Here is a 16,492-nt window from a genome sequence, read left to right on the forward strand (position 1 = left end):
CTGCTCCCAGCTGTGTCCAGGCAAGCGCAAACAAGGTGCACACACAAGAGGGAATCCTGAGGGAGCTCCCAAGATTGCTGCTGCAGGAAGAGTTGCTCCTAAGCGATGCTTATCTTTAGGATACAAGCGGCAGGTTGACGGTAAAATGACACTAAATGGAATGGCATGTGTCCCAAGTACGCTGGCCACCACGGGAGCCAGACACATGGGAAGTGACTCTCGTCTTTATTCCATCCCTGGAGGTAGTTTCAGTTTCCTTTATTTACTAATGTTCTCCCTATTTCCCTTGACCTCATTTCCTCCAGCTTTTCCGAAGCAACCATGCAATTATCGCTCGCTTTGGGTTGACCCTTGGCTGCCACATCCCTTGTTGCTGCTGCTCTGAGAGGTTTTCCTGAAATCTCAAGTGCAAAATGTTCACTTAGAGCCAAAACTCCTATCTCTCATGTGAAGTAGGAGCTGTGTCTTTAGTACTGTGCTGTGCATCAGGATTTGTCCTGTGGGCTTGCTTGGCAGGGAGAACATGGAGTTTTAAATTCTGTCATAGCTGAGCTTTGATCAGTGCTGGGAGGTATCGCAGTGGCTAAAGCTCCCTCTCTTACCAATGCACCCCAGTCTTGTTAATAAATGTATATTTAACAATGTCTGGAGCGTATGAAGTGATAATAACTAAATCAATACCTCCCACATTGATTGTCCAGGATCCCTACAGCGTGACGCACGCAGTGGTGTGGTAATTTTCCAGCTAACTAGCACCCTGATCTACAGCCCTCCTATTGATTGGCCATTGTATCAGGCAGCCTCTGAGCATTATTGCTTATACCTCTATTCAGCCTCCTTTTCTGATTCATTCGTTTATTACTGGACAGGTGCGATTATCTCAGAGACTTTCCGAAATTGGCCAGTGGGGGTCAGCTGTTTAGGTTTCTATAAACAAACCATTTTCTATCTTCTCTAGTTGTTGCAGTGGCAATTTTTTCCTTTTCAAGTTTTGACTGTTACTGGGTTGGGACTGGGGATGAATGGGCATTTGTTTGTATCTGTTCAAGGAATCAACTTTTCCCTTTCCTTTCTGAGTTGCCCACCCATCTGAGGAGAACAGGTAGCTCCACAGATGGTAAAAGGAGAATTTAGCAAGGGTTGCGGTTCTGCTTGCCACCTGCTTTGGGCAGGAGTCACACTCACTGCCTTTACACCTCCAGTTCTCTTGTGCACGCAGGAAGGAGAAATGGACTCCCTGAAGTCAAATTCATCTGCAGCATTCAGCCAGCATCAGTTCAATGGTGGGCCAGACTGGAAGAGAAACAATTTTCTCGGCCAACAATAATCTTCAAGCTATCAATAAATAAATCTGTTTCTTCCTTGGACAAAACTAACATCTTTCTAGACTTTCTTTGAAAATGCTAGCAACTCTTTCTTGAGGGTGAGAACTCAAGCTGGGATATGGTAATAATTTATACCAATGAGCAGGAGCAAGTGGGTGTTTTCACAGCAGGGAAGGCTGTCTCCTACTGAAACTCTTTCATCTTGCTCCAAAGAGTATTTATGGATTCCAAGACTTGAATCCACAGTGTCCCTGTCCCCAGACAGTCCTCACCAACTAGGCTATCATGGGACATTTGTATTTCTTTACTTTTTTTGCAGTTTTAAAGTTGTTGCCATTTGCTGGCAGCTGTCACTTGCAATGAATCTCCTTCTGATGAAGATCTCAGCTCATGCAGAGCGTGTCTCATCAGTACAAAGGCAGGAGTGAAGTTCAAGGAGCTTTGTAGCACTGGTAGTTAACCATATGCATTCCAGCAGCTTCACTTTCTTCTGAAGTGTCATAATTAGGAAAATCACCCAAGATCTCTTTGACTAGTTCCATTACCAAAGCCTTGGGAAAAGCCATCAGAATCAGCTTGTGGGAGATAACCCCAAGTCCCTCCCTGCATGCTAGCAATAAGTGACTAATGAACAAAGGAGTGAGTGCCTGCCTGCAGCGAGTGCTGAGATTGCAGCTCACTTCACTGGTTGTAGTAATTCCACTAGACTGTGCTTTAGCCACCTGTTGATGAATCATCCTCTAAAAAGGTAGAAGACATAGGTGCCACTGCAGGTTATCTTGTGATTGATGATGCAGCTTCTGGTGCTGGGATGTTCTTCAGGGTCTTCTGAGCTGGAGTCTGCTTGGAGATGCCGGAAATGCACTGACACACATGAAAATTGTTGGTTTTGGTTTTATTCAAGAAAGTGAGAGCCTTTATGTCAATTCTCTAAATCTTTTCTGGGGAATACTTAAGGGCCCCTTCCTATGGCTGCACAGTGTAGAAATCAGATTTTGCAGCATGCTGGAATGACGCATCCTTGTCTGTAATGCTCCCTGTATTTCATTTGCTAAGCATTGCTGTCTGCCCTTGCTTTTAGGTTGGCAAGTTGCTCTTTTCAGCAGCCTTGCAGAACCATGAAAATACACTTGCCTGGCCTCAGCACAGTGCCTCTGTGACAAAAGAGATAATGCTGCCCATCAAAAATGACCCTAGGAAATGGGAAAGCTGAGATTGTAAAGCTGCTTTTATAGCCACCCTGTTGGCACCGTGTCCAGTGCTTTTGGTTTCTCCATTCTTTCAGTATTAGAATCAAAAAGCTGGGGCTTTCATTAATATAAGCTGTTGTGTTGATCCTGTGTAATGAGCTGATTTTGCATTTCACGAGGCTGATGGCCAGCAAAGACCTCCACTCTCTAAGGGGAAGAACAGCTCCTATTGCCCACAAAAAGTTATATCAGCAGCTTTAAAGCAACATACAGAACTTTGTCTCAAGCATGTGGTCCTAAGTAATCTCTTAAGAGAGACAAAAAAAAAGGCAGAAAACAAGCAAAAAACCTCAACAAAAATATCTGTTCTTTAAATGTCTGTGTCTTGCTGTGTATGAAGTTGGCAACTCCAGCACTGGTTGTGTTCCTTTGTGATGTGTTTGGAAGTGTTTAGAAAGACACTTTAAAGAATTCACACCAGGCTTTTCAGTTCTTTTTTAACCCAAGTTGGATGTATTAGTTTGAAATACGATGCCGTTTCCTGTGCAGTACCTATTGTGGGATCCTTTTTCCCCCAAACTCTTAACAGTCTTGTGTGCTCAGTGATGGTCACTCTTCATCATCTTTTGCAGAATTACAGAAGACTCCGCAGTGACAACATTTGAAGCGTTAAAGGCTCGTGTCCGTGAGTTAGAAAGGCAGCTTTCCCGTGGGGACCGCTATAAATGTCTCATTTGCATGGTGAGTAGCACTCCACTCGTGGTAATGAATCAGAAATGTCTTGGTATCTTTGCTGAGGAGGGGAGAAGCTTTTCTCCTTTTTCAGGCAGACTGGGGGAGCTCATCACCAATTAGCCTTCCAAATTAAGGTCTTAATAACTCAAATTTCTGTATGAATTACGTTGTTTCACTGGTGTTTGTAGCTGTCGCTCTATATCAGGATCAAGAAAGGCCCAACTTCAGAAGATTTTCTGCCTTCCTAGAAAACTCCCAGATACCAGCATCCTTTTCCTGGCTGTGCAAATTTAGGTACATAGGAGAGAGCAGAATCTGTGATCAGAGGCTCACCTTCTCTGATTTGGGAACAGGGATGTTGCCTGAGCATATAAAAGTTGCCAGTGTCCTGCGTGCTCTCTGGTGATGCTGTGGCCTTCCTCAGGAAGGGCAGCAGCTCCCTCTGATGGTCCAAGCCTGCAGGGCTCTACATCTCCTATTGGGTTTGTGTTCTGCTGAGGACAAAACATTCTGCTTGGTGGAGAGCTCCCTCTGCAACTTCAGCTTGATGCACAGGCTTCTGTCTCCCAGCCAGCTCACAGTTTGGAGGTGTGGGAGTGCAGCCCTTGTCACTCATCCCATAGAAGGGACAGCAGCTGGCTGCTGATTTCCAGAGGTTTGTTAGCAATGAGAGAAGATAGATACTTGAGAAGGCATGTCTGCTGAAATAGCAGCAGCATTCTTGGGATGTAGTTACACTGTTCCTGCAGAGCTGAGTTGTGATAAGGGTTGATCTTACCCTGTCACTGGTTTTCATGTGATCTGGTGACCTTTCTGATGAGAATAATGGCAGGTGGCCAGAGCAACTTCAGATGATTTTGTGATAACTCTTCTGAGCTAGGTCATCACTTGAGTGGATTATGGACTTCCAACAGGACTTCTGGGAAGCCAAGAAAAGGGATTGAAGGAGACTTTCTGCCACTTCTGTACAAACATTACAAAAATACAACTTATATATTACACAAGTTGGTTCTTTTAACCAGCTTTTTTAACAAAATACAAGACAGTGTTACCCAGAAAGAAAGGCATTGTGATGGCGTTGGGAGTGAAGAGTCACTAGATCACTGCTATGGAAATAATATGTTTGCTTCTTTTCCTCAGGACTCCTACACAATGCCCCTGACTTCTATTCAGTGCTGGCATGTGCACTGTGAAGAATGCTGGCTGCGGACTCTGGTGAGGCTCTTGTCTGCTTTCTTGTTGACTTACAGCCTTTTTCCACTCTTCTCAGATACTTTTTTCTAGATTGCCACAGGGGAGGGTGCTTTTTGCTTTATTTTAAACAATCTGAGTGCTGTGCTTGCAGATTTCCCAAGCCTGGCTGTTTAACACTCCACTCTAGCTTTGACATGGTTGTTGGAGTCATTGCGACCCAAGCTCTGTCCTGCCCCTTGCCTTTTCCTCTGCTGCTGTGGGAAGAGCTCTGTGCCAGGGCCTGCCTTGCTTTTCAGTGATTTTCTGTGGGACATCCATGCAGAGAGGTAAAGCTGTGAGAATGGAGGCCAAATCCACTGAGATTTCATGGAATGGGTAGCTTCTGAGAAACATAATATTTCCCTGAAGCAAAGGGAATCATCTTCAGGAGGGAGGATATGGAAGGGGGCTTTTATAATGTGAATCTATGTTTTTTAGGTTATTTGGAATAGCACTCTGTGGTTTTCAAGCATATGCCATTCTGTTTACAAGATTGGGACCTACTTTGAGCATTGAATAGGTGACCCAGTAGTGTTTTCTTTTCCTGTGTTAAAACTGTGGGCTTTAATCAGCCTTTAACCATCCCCTCTGCCGCTGATTTTCAAGCTTTCATTTTGTTCAGGCTGGGGAGTGGAAAAATAGTCAATTGTGCTTTCTAGTTCTCCTGTTAGCAAGATGATACAGTGTTGGGTTGCAAAAAAATATAAGGGAATGGCACTCCTAAAAACTTGTTCCTGGAAGGCATTACTCTACTTTATAAAACACATTGTGTGCTTGGAATTACGATTAAGCTGATCATGCTCCTTTAAATCCTGCCTTTTAAAAGTCTTGTCCAAGAAAAGTTACCAGGATGGTGAAGTGCCTGTGGGCTTGAGTACTAATAGCAACTCAATAATTTGGCTATCCCTTGGGCTGTATTTTATAGCTCTTCAGCTACACCCCGTCACTATTTACGTTATACAAGCTTTTGTAAACATTTTAGCAGCATCTTATAAAAGACACATATGTGGGTATGTTGCTGTGAGGTGTCTGGATGAATATATGCTCTGCAACTTTTGCTAAGTGAGGTGTAGTCTTGTCTTTCAGTGGTGCTACAAGCAAAAGATAAAACACTCATTTCCTCTTCATTTTCTTTACTCTGAAGTCTTTGTCCTCTCCTCTTCCCACCAGCCTCAAGTCATGTTCTAAATCTGTGGCACTAATTTCAGGCTGTTCTTAGGCTCAGCAGCAACTTAGTTCAACTTCAGTCAGGTCCCTTTTTGTCATGTTCAACAGTCGCAGCCTCTCATGAGAACAGGGAAAGTCACTCCAGGTGCCGAGGGAGTAACATTTCCCATAGAGAGGGGAAGCCATCTCCCCCCAGAGCTCTATGGGAAAGGTGGTGGTGAATCTGGCTGTGTGTGATCTGCACATGGCTCTTCTGCTGACCAGGCAGGCGGGATGGGAGTAGTCCAGCAAGATATCATGTTAGGACTTGGCACTTGCATAGGGGAAGCAATTAATAAATGACTACTCATGTGTTCCCCAGTCCTAGCCTCTCCCTGCAGCCCCAAATTTATTAAACCAGGCCTTTTCACAAGGCATGCTTGCACTCCCTTTCCCATCTCAAAAAAATCTCCCAGCCTGTGTTCGCATGTTTCTAATGTAACCATTAAAATGTAGCCTGAAGACAGCAATAAAAACCCTGGAACGCCTTGGTGCTTTTGTGTCTTGATCAAAGTCAATGTGTGTAATCTCGTTAAGACTGCCCTCCTTCCCCCCTCCTTTTTTATGAATTTAATGGCATACAGCAGCTGGGCTCAGTGTTTAATGCTTACCAACCTGCATTGTTCTAATTAAGGTATCTCCTTTTATTTCGGGCACAAAAGAGACTCTTGTTTTTTTTAACAAGCGAGGAGCTGTGGGATAGTGTGTGTAATAATCGCTGCTGTTACCTTTCCCTGGGTATAAAGCTGGCTCCCCAGTGGGCTGGGAGGAGGGAGCCTGCGCGTGCAGCACACATGGAAAGACTTGGCTGGGGGAGAGGGGCAGCGTTTTTCTGCTGTTGTGCAATAAACAATTTGTTGGAGTTAATAGGAGTTGGAGCAGGCGGGTTGTGTCAGGCTTCCGGCCCCTTTTGAACAGTCTGGAGATCTGCCATCCACGCTGGTGAAAAGTCCCCTTTCTCCTCTGTGCCTGTGCCTACATGCCCAGCCAAGATCTAATATTAACTTAGAGTGTGAGTGTGCCTGAGAGAGCAAGGATCATGTACTGAACAAGGCTCTAGAACTGAAGGCTCAGAGTGCCCTGGAGCACTTCTAAACCTCTGCAGGGTCTTGAAGACGGGGTGAAACGTGATGCTCACATGTGTCTAGGGACCTAAGGTTTAAACATTTTGTAGGATACAATAGTACAATGATCTGAGCATCTGTCTTGATAGTGTTTAGGGCACTGATGAGGATTGGATCTTAAAATGCTTAGACTTTATGAAAATAAAATTTTTAGACTTTTGCCTCTTGGTGTTCAATTCCAAATTATAACTGTTCTGTTGGTAAGGGCAAGGAAGAGACTTTTAATCACCAACTCTACAAATGGTGGTTGGACTCTCTAGCTTAGGTATTATTATGCTGGAGCTCAGCACGTCAACAGGTTGCAAGTTCTGGGGTTGAAACATTGACCAGAGGATAATCCATCTCTGAAGCAAAGGCTGGAGTTGCAGAAAGGGACCCTGGATATGCCTTAAGAGAACTAAAGTCATGGAGTGATTTACCTGTGATCCCTTTTAGAAGCCCTGAAAACATGCAGGTTCTTCAAGGATAGGAGAGTAAATGATGTTGCAGGAGCAAGACAGCCTGGGCAGCAGCAGGTGGAGTTCCTTTCCTTAAATTTTGACAGTCTTCATGGCTGGTGTCCATCCTCAGCTGGTTGTTGGACTGCAGCCCAAGTCATGGGGTGGTAGGGGATGAATCTCCTTCTGTAAGAGTCTGCCCAGTCTCCATCCTTCCCCTGAGAGGGGACCTTAGAGCTAATAGTGGGTAAGATTTGTATTTTCCTTCTCCTGAGGAGAGTTCTCTAGCAGAAGAGATTGTCCATCTGCTGTAGTGATCTCCTGGGGAGGTTTGGAGCCCCCATCCTTGGAATTTTGTGAGAACATGGTTGATATGTGTCTGTCAGCAGTAATTCAGGTGGAGGTGATCTTGCCCAGGGAATGGGTCAGCAAGTTCTTGGTATCCCTCTGAGCTGTAGTTGTGTGGTTTCCCAGTCCCTGGTATCCTTCTTTGCAAGGTAAATGGAGCTGGAAACTTAAGTCAGGCTGTTGTTTGCCAGTGATGGAGCTGTTGGTCAGTGCAAGGGCTGAAAGAGGACAGGTTTATTTGAACAAATGCAGTTTACTGAGTTCCCCCCATCACCTGTACAAACCATATCCAGCATTTCCCACGTGTATTTGCTGACTTCAGGCTTGTGCCTGCCTGTCTTGGGCTTATTTGAAAATGACAACTAGGAGAGCAGGAAAAAATCACTTCTAAAAAGCCTTCTTCATCACAAAATGCTTCCAGGGGATCCATCGATATATACGTGTGCTCTGCAGTTGACACATTTATATCTTTGGTAATTACTACATCCTTAGCCTTGCCACTCTTTCTAGGCTCTAGGACCATATGTGCCATGTGGGCTGGATTGGTTTTGTACAGAACAGCACAAATACAGAGCAGCCCTTCTGGGGGATTCCTCAGTGCTTCAGCAACATATAGCGACCTCCTGAGTCAGCAGCTGCATGGATGCTGCGCTTGAGCCTTCATGATGTTCTCATCTCTGTGGTTATTAATTAGCATTCTTCAGTTCTGGCCTCCAGTGGCCTGGGGGGATGAGCTCTATCCTTTGAGGAGGTTTGGTGAAAGAAGTTGTTCTCCTGGTGTTTTAACCCTGTTACCTGACAGCTGGAGGTACCCACAATGGCAGTGGAGGACAGCTGTTTCTCTGGGAGTCAGCATCTGCAGAGAAGAAGCTCCACACTTGTGTGGAGGCATGGGTGGGAGAGGAGTCTGACACCTTGGTTGAGAATTGGATCTTGGCATTCAGTTCCTTTCCTGGCAAGAAGCTGGCTCTTGGTTGGGGTCCTTCCTGTCATCTCTCTGCTTCGATTTTACTTTCTTTGCCCGCTCTGTTTCTTTGTCTCTTTATTCTCTGTCCTGGTAGCATATTCTTCTTGGAAATTGCCCATTTTTAGACCCACGGGACAGCAGGAAGTGCCTAAATCCTTCCTTGTGAGTTTCCTTGCTTTAGCCAATTTATAGCACACATCATACCATTTTTTTTAAGAGTCAATTTTAAGACAAACTAGTCCAATCCTTCCTGGCACCATGTAAGCCCTAACGACTTTTCAACATCTCAGCTCTCGTTAATGCATTTTTCAAACTACTACCCCAAGTGATTAGCCTGTATTGTGGATCAATCACTTGCCAAATTTTAATTAAGAAAGGAGGAGAAAAAATAAACTCCTTCCTGGTTCCAGCCCCGTTTCTTTGCTTTGTAACAGCCCTGGAGCAAACTTCTTGCAGCAGAGTTTTATAAACCCCTCAAAACTGGGGTTTATAATGGAAAAGCTGAGGTGGCCTTTACTCCAGCACACACAGCTATAACACATCAAGGCTTTTCCATGTAGCTATGATGAAAGGAGCAGAAGGACCTGGAAAAAAAGAAAAAGAAATGGCCGACAGGTGGGACTTATTATTCCACAGCATTTTTATTTCAAGGGAAAAGTTTAGTAACCCCAGCTGGCAGGTGAGCAGTGGGGGAGCAAACGCTTTTTCATTGTGCCTGTGCCAGCATGTGTGTGTGTACAAGCTTATGTGCCTCTCCACAAGAGTGGAGAGTTTAATCACTGGTCCAGATAAATATTATATACCTACACTGAAAAGTCAGATGTAAGGAACAAGGTTCTGGGCAACTTCAATCTAAAAAGTAAAGAATCGGGAATTAGTTCAGAATTTACCACACATGCTTATGTGTGCAGAGGAGGAACTTTCATATAATATGAAAGAAAAATGCATCCCCAAGTGTCCAAAGTATTAGAGACCCAGAGCACTGGGCCCAGCGTGCCACGTGCAGCCTGCACCACACTTCAGAGCTCAAGGATGAGCTGTGCCTCCCACGTGCAGGTGAAGCAGTATCCCCCACTGCCCTAAATCAATCTCTGATCATGCAGCTTTTGCAGAAAATAGGTCAAGCTCCATGTAGTTGGGTTCTGCTTTGTGACATGGTTGAAAACTTGTCTCTGGCTATGCATGTGCAGCTCTCAGCCTTAAGTGAGAGAGTGAATCCCCCTAAAGCCATCAGCATGTGGTGCAGAAAACACATCTGGGACAGAGATCCCAAGGTCTGGCAAGATAGATCCAGCCATCTTCCCTTTCCCTGTAGTGTGAGGGAACTGCATACCTGACCTTGCTTTGGTATGGAAGAGAGCAAAGATGCACTTGATTTCATTTCTGCCATCCCTGTGGGCCGAGTGCAGAGGGCTGGTGCTTAGAGTGAGCACCTGCAGCCTTTGGTTCGATGCCTTGCTGCCTCTTGCTAGTAAGCCTGTCTTAGGAAGGAGAGCATGCATACAGATGTGGGCACTAGTCACATCTGGAATGCTTGAAGTCCCCATGCACACTTAATTCTGCTTTTCAGGGCACACAAGAAAGCTTGAACAGGCAGCTGCCAGCTGCTGTCCCTCGGACAACATGCTGTGAATTAATTCCTCAGCACCTCCCTGCCACTTCCTTTGGGACCCCCTCCAGCTACAAAGTTGATGCCAGGAGGGCAACTAGATGCAACAGGTGCCTCCAAGGAAAAGGGAAACACATGAAACTGAGCAGAGACTCAATTGAAACAGGATATTTCGTGGCATTTGCCTCCAGATTAGTGAGCCCCTTGGGAGTGCTGCTATGTCAGCACAGTGGCAGAAGGGGCAGATGTTCAGATTTTTCTCTCGTGTTTTCACCACTGCAGCAAGTTTTTACTGGGACATGCAGAGTAGAGCTTGCCATTTCTAATTCTGGAGATCCAAAGCTGAGGCATTGAGCATAAGCAAAGAGGCATGTTAAATAAGCAGGTTCTGCTAAAGTCCAGTGCACTCAAGTTGCCATTTCATCAGCGTTTTAAGCCTTTCCTTTGAGTTACAGGTTGCACTTGCTCCTCCCAGAATCCAGCATGCCAAGTCCACTCTGTGAAGTCCAGCGCATAGGGCTGCCTGATGCATTGCACAGGATGGGGTGTGGGATGGTCCCTGCCCTGGAAGGCTGAAAATCTAAACAGACACAGTGGTTGTCCCAGATAACTGGAAGGATGTGCCCACAGGCATCAGCACCAGGCATGCCATCCAGACCATCAGTGGTCTGTCCTTCAGTGACAAACTGCCAGCCTGTCACTGACCCTGAGAGTGTCACTCACCCTGAGCTGTGCCCAGGCTGTTCTGGGTGCCTTTGCAGACACTTCATTCAACTCTAGCTCAACAGGACTTTGTGTGTGACTGGTTTAGATCAGGTGCAGGTGCCCAGGGTCCCTACATTGTGTGCCCAGGGTCCTTACAGGTGTTCTGTCAACAGCTGAGCCGCTGGCAGCAAGGGCTGTCAAATGGAAATGTCCAGAAGTGCAAAGCTCAGGGAATGGCAGGTGTGCCAAGTGCACGACTGCAGGGAATAATGTGCAGTGGGAGCAGAGAGGGCCATCCCAATTTCCCACACTGCTGGTGCTGTAGTTGGGAGGCTGCCTCACAGCAGAGCCATCTTTCTGTCATTTTTCCCATCAATTGTCTTTCACATCTGCCAATCTGATGATGACCGGCTTAGGTTGACCCCGATTCTGAGGCTTATTAACACCCTCTTGCTGTCAGGCTCAGTGATAGATGGCACATCAGCCCTTGTTTTATTTCGTGTAGTGTTCCTGTCGGCCACCCATTACCCCACCCCAGCTCACATCAGTTTGCTGTTTCCAGCTCACCTTGGCAGAAGAGACTCATCTCTGCAGTATCTGTGCTGGGGGGGACAAGATGGAGGGTTCCTTCATGCCAGCAGCTCTTAGGCTTTTGCAAGATGGACGAGGCAGTGTCCCACTGTGCTACCCTGAAAGAGATGGTCCAAGCCCCCATGAACCAGCTCAGTCATCCCTGCTGAAAGCTTCACTTGTTGCAGCTGGGTTGATTTTCTGCCTGTTCAGTGATCTGAACTTATTCATGGAGGGCTGCAGGGGAGCAGGGGAAACAAAAAGGAGCAGATCTCCCTGGAAACCAGTGGTGACAATGGTGCTGAGTTGGGTGATGCAGTTTGTCTCTGGGTTTGAGCCCTCTGCAGAGCTCCTGCTTGTCCAGCTGCCTCATGCCAGGAACTGGAGAAGCACAAGGGACTTGCAGGACAGGCAAGGAAGGCATTGGGACTCCCCTTTCACACATCTTGTGCTCACAGTTGGAGGCCATGGCCCTGCCTGGAGGGCCTTACTTCTCCTGCAGTCCCAGGCCAAGGGCAGGGATGTCCTTCACACTCTCACACTGTGCATCTCATCTGCTGGTTGCAGGGTGCCAAGAAGCTCTGTCCTCAGTGTAACACCATCACGTCTCCTGGAGACCTTCGGCGCATCTACTTATGAAGGACCCAGCAGGAGGGCAGGACCCAGCTACTCAGCTCAGCTCATCACACCCAGGGGGAGAAGAACGACCACAACAAAAAAAAGACGTTTTAAAATTTAAAGAAAAAACAAACCAGAGACTCCAGACATGGACTCGAAGATACAGGAGCAGTGGGGAGCCTCAGCTGCCAGGTCCTGCAGTTTGAGACCTCCTTCAGCATCTGCAGCGGGCAAAACCAAATCCTTTGTTGTGAAGCCCCCTTTTTTAAAACCAGTGTTCCCCATCGCCCATTCCCTGGAGCTGGCTTGGCATTGTGGATGGCTCGTGAGCCCTCCTTTGGACTGTGTTGTTGACCACTCTGCCCCCAGGAGACTGGGGAAGGGACCCTTCACAGAAAGATGTTAAATAACCTGTAACTTGTGTTCCTTGATCAGTTTTTGTTTTTGTTTGTTTTGGTTTGATTTTTTTTTTTTTTTGTTTGGTTCTGTTTTGGTTTTTTGTGGTGTTCTAGTGATGACTAAAAGGTTTAAAGAAAAAAAAAAAACACACCCAGGCAGAAATGAAGCACATGTAATATAGATTATATATGTTTACAATGTTGTGTATAAATGGGATAGACTCAAACATTACATACTAATAAGTTTCCCTTTCTTTTCTTTGGGTTGTATTTTTTTTAAAGAAGAAAAAAAATGAGCAGAGAACATTAAACCCATATTTTTCTTGGTTCAGCAAAGTTTTGGCATTAAAGTCATTAGTTTAAAAAAAGTATATATATACATATATATAATATAAATGGTTTAATGTTCTGTGGTGTATATTTCCTCATTCAGATATGAAGTTAACAGCTTTTAGTAATGGCTGTAGCATTGCCCATAACTTACAGAACTTATGGGGAGTAGAGGAGGTGGATTTTTGTCATTAGTTGTAGCTAATGGGGCTATTTATAATAGAATCGTTATCCCCGGAAAGACACAGCTTTTAACTCCTCACCGGGGGGCCAGGCAGGACAGGGGGAATCTGGCTCAGCCCCCTTTATCTTTCCCAGCTGGGGAAGGAGCAAATGGTGAGGAGCTGGAAGGAGGGAGTGTGTCAGAGCCCTGCCCTCTCCCCTGGCTGGGAGTGCCTGCTCGAGGGTCCGGCTGATGCCTGTGCTCCTCCAGCCATAGCCCCTTCCCCTGCCCTGCCTGGCCTTGCTTTCCTCCTCTGGGCACCATTTCCTGCCTGAGGATGCCTGGGCTGCTCAGGATGGTGCTGGGGCAGGGGACAGGATGGTCCTGCTGATGGCTTTGCCCACAGACACTCAGCCATTCTCTTGTGGGGCTGCCTGGCAGAGCTGTGCAAGCCCTGCAGAGCCAGCCCTGCCCTGCTCTCGCTTCCCCCAGCTCCCACTCTCCTGCAGCCTGCGTTTTTCCTAAGAGGTTCTGGCACCAGGGCAGAGAGCCAAGGCAGCCTTGTCTTGTCCCCACTTCCAGGGTCCAGCAGAGACACTCTCAGCTGGACCCAGAGGTCCCCCACAGCCCCTGCAGTCCCTCATGCTTGTCCCTGTCTCCCATATCCTCAGCCTTAACCAAAGCTGCCATCTGGCCTGTTTTTTTGTTCTTTCTTTTATTGTCAGGATCCAAGAATCAGATACTGACCCATTTCCCAAGGCCTTGGGACTTCTCCCAGCTCCACACTGTCTATCCCTGCCAAGGCTTCCTGGGCAGTTGTGGGGTGCCAGCTCCCCATAGCCAGAAGACAGGGAGATGGGAAAGCTCACCTGCCCGACTCCTTTCCAAGCAGATCCCACCTGGCAGCACAACACAGCTGGGGCATTTTAAGACAGTCTGGAAAAAGCAGTGGATGAGGGGTTGGGAGTTGGGTCCCCAGCACTGCTGGGGTGTTTTCAGAGAGGGAAGGGCTGGGTAAGCAGGATGTGTGGGGAGTGTGACAGTCCCACTACTGCTTCCCTACCCTGAACTCTGTGCAGAGAACAGCAGCAGCCTTGGCATCTCCTGATTTCAGAAGGATTGCATTGCACCCAAAAAAAACCTCAAATGAAATTGAAGGAGCTGTTATTTCATAAACATCTCATCAAAAGGGGACAATTCCTAATTGGGAGTTTCCCTTGTGTCCAAGCTCTTATCTGTGTGTGGCTTCTGAGACCAGAGAGCTGCAGCCTCTGCTGTGTGCCAGCAGAGCTCCTGGGAGCCAGAGGAAGCCGGGGCACCCCAGAGGGTTCTTGCCTTCACAGGGGGACTGCAGGCAGGGGCTGTCACTGCGGGGTAACCCTGCAGCCAGCAGCACAAGGCAGGGGAAGGGCAGGCATGCACAGCTCAGGCTGGATTTGTAAAGGGACAAAACTTGCAGGGCACATGGCTCAGCTGGGAGTGTGCTGGTGTTAAAGTCTCAGAGATGGAGAGGGTGCAGCCAGGTGGGTTTGAGAGACAGCCAGGAAGGGCAAGGGGGTAGGAGGCCCCTACCCAGCCCTTCCTTGGAAATAGCCTAGCTCCCTCCCAGGGCCTCTCTGGCAGGTGTTGTGGACCAGCCGTGTGCTTTATGTACGTATGTGTAAAACCATATGTAACTAGTCATTGGTTCTTTGCTTTGGGGTTTATTTTTGGTAATTTTTTTTGTTGTTGTTTAAATTGTAAAGCCATCCCCTGTTTTCAAGGGGGAAGCTGCAGGGGGAAGGCTGGGGAGAGAGGCATCCCAGTTTGTAACAGGCATCCGCCACTTCCCCTCTTCTGTAATGAGTTTAAATGATTTAAAAAAAGAAAAAAAAGTGAAATATCAGAGTTACCTATCTTTGCCCAAAGAATCCCAGTTGCACAAAGCGATATTCCGGTGTGTCAATGATTGTGTGTCAGTGTATACTATACAAAGAGGTACTTGTCACTCCCGTTTGTAAACTACATTTGACATTAATTAAACAAGTATAAATCTTCTCGGGCGCTTTCTGCTTCTCTGTGTTTCCCTTTGCAGGCGAGAGGCAGCAGAGACACCCCCCACAGGCCGCAGCTCCTGGATGTGAGTAATGTCCCAGAGGGGAATCCTGGTCCTGTTTGGGATGCAGGGACAGATGCAGGGGGATGCTGGGACGTGCGCCAGACCCCTCCACGGGCGGGCTCCCCCAACTGGTCCCCCCATGGAGCCAGGAGGGCAGGGCGAAGGGCACCCCTCAGGGGACACCCCCATAATGAAGTCTCATCGGCTGCGTTGGTGGGGGCAGGAGACGCCCAGCCCCAACAGATCCATACATCCTGCATTAGGGGCCTCCAGTGCAGTGTAGGGTTACCCCAGCCCAGGGACCGGGAGGCTGCAGGGCCGGGGGGGCAGAGGTCGGGCTCCCCCCGGCACGCGGCTGGCGCCGACGCTTTTGGTTTACAAACATTCTGCAGATGGGTCAGTGGGCTGTTCTCAAACCCCTCCTCATGGCTGTGTCCCCCAGGGATGGGGTGCTGGGGCTGGTGGGAGGAGGCAGCAAGGATGTCAGGGACCTCTTTCCATCTGCTGTGGCAAGGATAGGGAAAAGGTGGGATTTGGCCACTTTTTTGGCTGGAGAGGAGCAGCGATGCGTCTCAGCCCCTCTCCCATCCACTTTGAGCCCAAAGGTGGCCTGAGGCCAGGGCGAAGGGCAGAAACCCTCCCTCCCTCTCCACCTACCCCACAGCAGGCTGCTAATATTTTATTTAAAATATCTTTAGGAAGCGGAGGAGCGTGATGTATCGGATATATTGAGAAAATGCTAATGTGTAATAGCGTGTGTCAGGGGCCTCGTTCATCACCCCCGCGCCGCCTTCTGGGGGATCCATATCTAATTAACAGTAATGAATGAGGGAGCCCACCTAATGACAGCCCGCCAGTTTGTTATGGAAATGAGGCAATCCCATTAGGCAAAACACTTAATTAAACAAACTGCTCGGAGTGTAGGCCAGTGCAAGATGGGCACAGGCCCTTTAGGGAACAAGGGGGGCCCTGGTACCCAGCCCTCCACATGCCAGGCTGGGGGCCTAAGGGCTGCTGCAGCCCCCAGAGCTGGGTGCCCACAGTCATCTGCAGCAGCAGGGAGCTGGGGAAGCTGACAGGGATCCACCTGGGGGGGTCCCAGTGGGGAGGGGACAGCAGGGCAGTTTGCATCTCCCTCTCGTCTCTCTCCTTCGATGGGCTCAGAGGCAGCAGAGGCCAAACACAGATTTCCAATCAAACGTGTGTACTTGGCTCCTGCTCTATTGACACTGAAGCAAGAAGGGCTCAAGGTTAATTCCTTATCAATACCCTATTGTCAGCTCATCCATCATTCCACGGGGGCAGGGCTGCCCAAGCTCTCCCTGCCCCAGCCCCCATAGGTTTGGGAGGGTGACTGAAGGATGCTGTGCCCACACAGCCTGTCTCTGATGGTGCTGGGGTGCACTTGCAGCCATATGAGCATGCAGAAATGAGAG

At 47.8% G+C, this 16,492-nt stretch overlaps 1 protein-coding gene across 4 annotated transcripts in view; it reads left to right on the forward strand.

Annotated features, from left to right (window-relative positions):
* Nucleotides 1-14,995, forward strand: part of RNF220 (ring finger protein 220) — a 211,032-nt gene extending 196,037 nt beyond the window's left edge. For all 4 annotated transcript variants that reach the window (XM_054637882.2, XM_054637883.2, XM_054637884.2 and 1 more), the window contains 3 exons: nucleotides 3,148-3,256; nucleotides 4,391-4,465; nucleotides 12,017-14,995. In XM_054637882.2, coding sequence (XP_054493857.1) covers nucleotides 3,148-3,256; nucleotides 4,391-4,465; nucleotides 12,017-12,088 — 256 coding nt within the window. In that variant the 3' untranslated portion in view covers nucleotides 12,089-14,995. The remainder of the gene's footprint in view (nucleotides 1-3,147; nucleotides 3,257-4,390; nucleotides 4,466-12,016) is intronic.
* The last annotated feature ends 1,497 nt before the right edge of the window (nucleotides 14,996-16,492 follow it).

Source organism: Agelaius phoeniceus, chromosome 8 (assembly GCF_051311805.1).
Source record: "Agelaius phoeniceus isolate bAgePho1 chromosome 8, bAgePho1.hap1, whole genome shotgun sequence".
NCBI classification, from domain to species: domain Eukaryota; kingdom Metazoa; phylum Chordata; class Aves; order Passeriformes; family Icteridae; genus Agelaius; species Agelaius phoeniceus.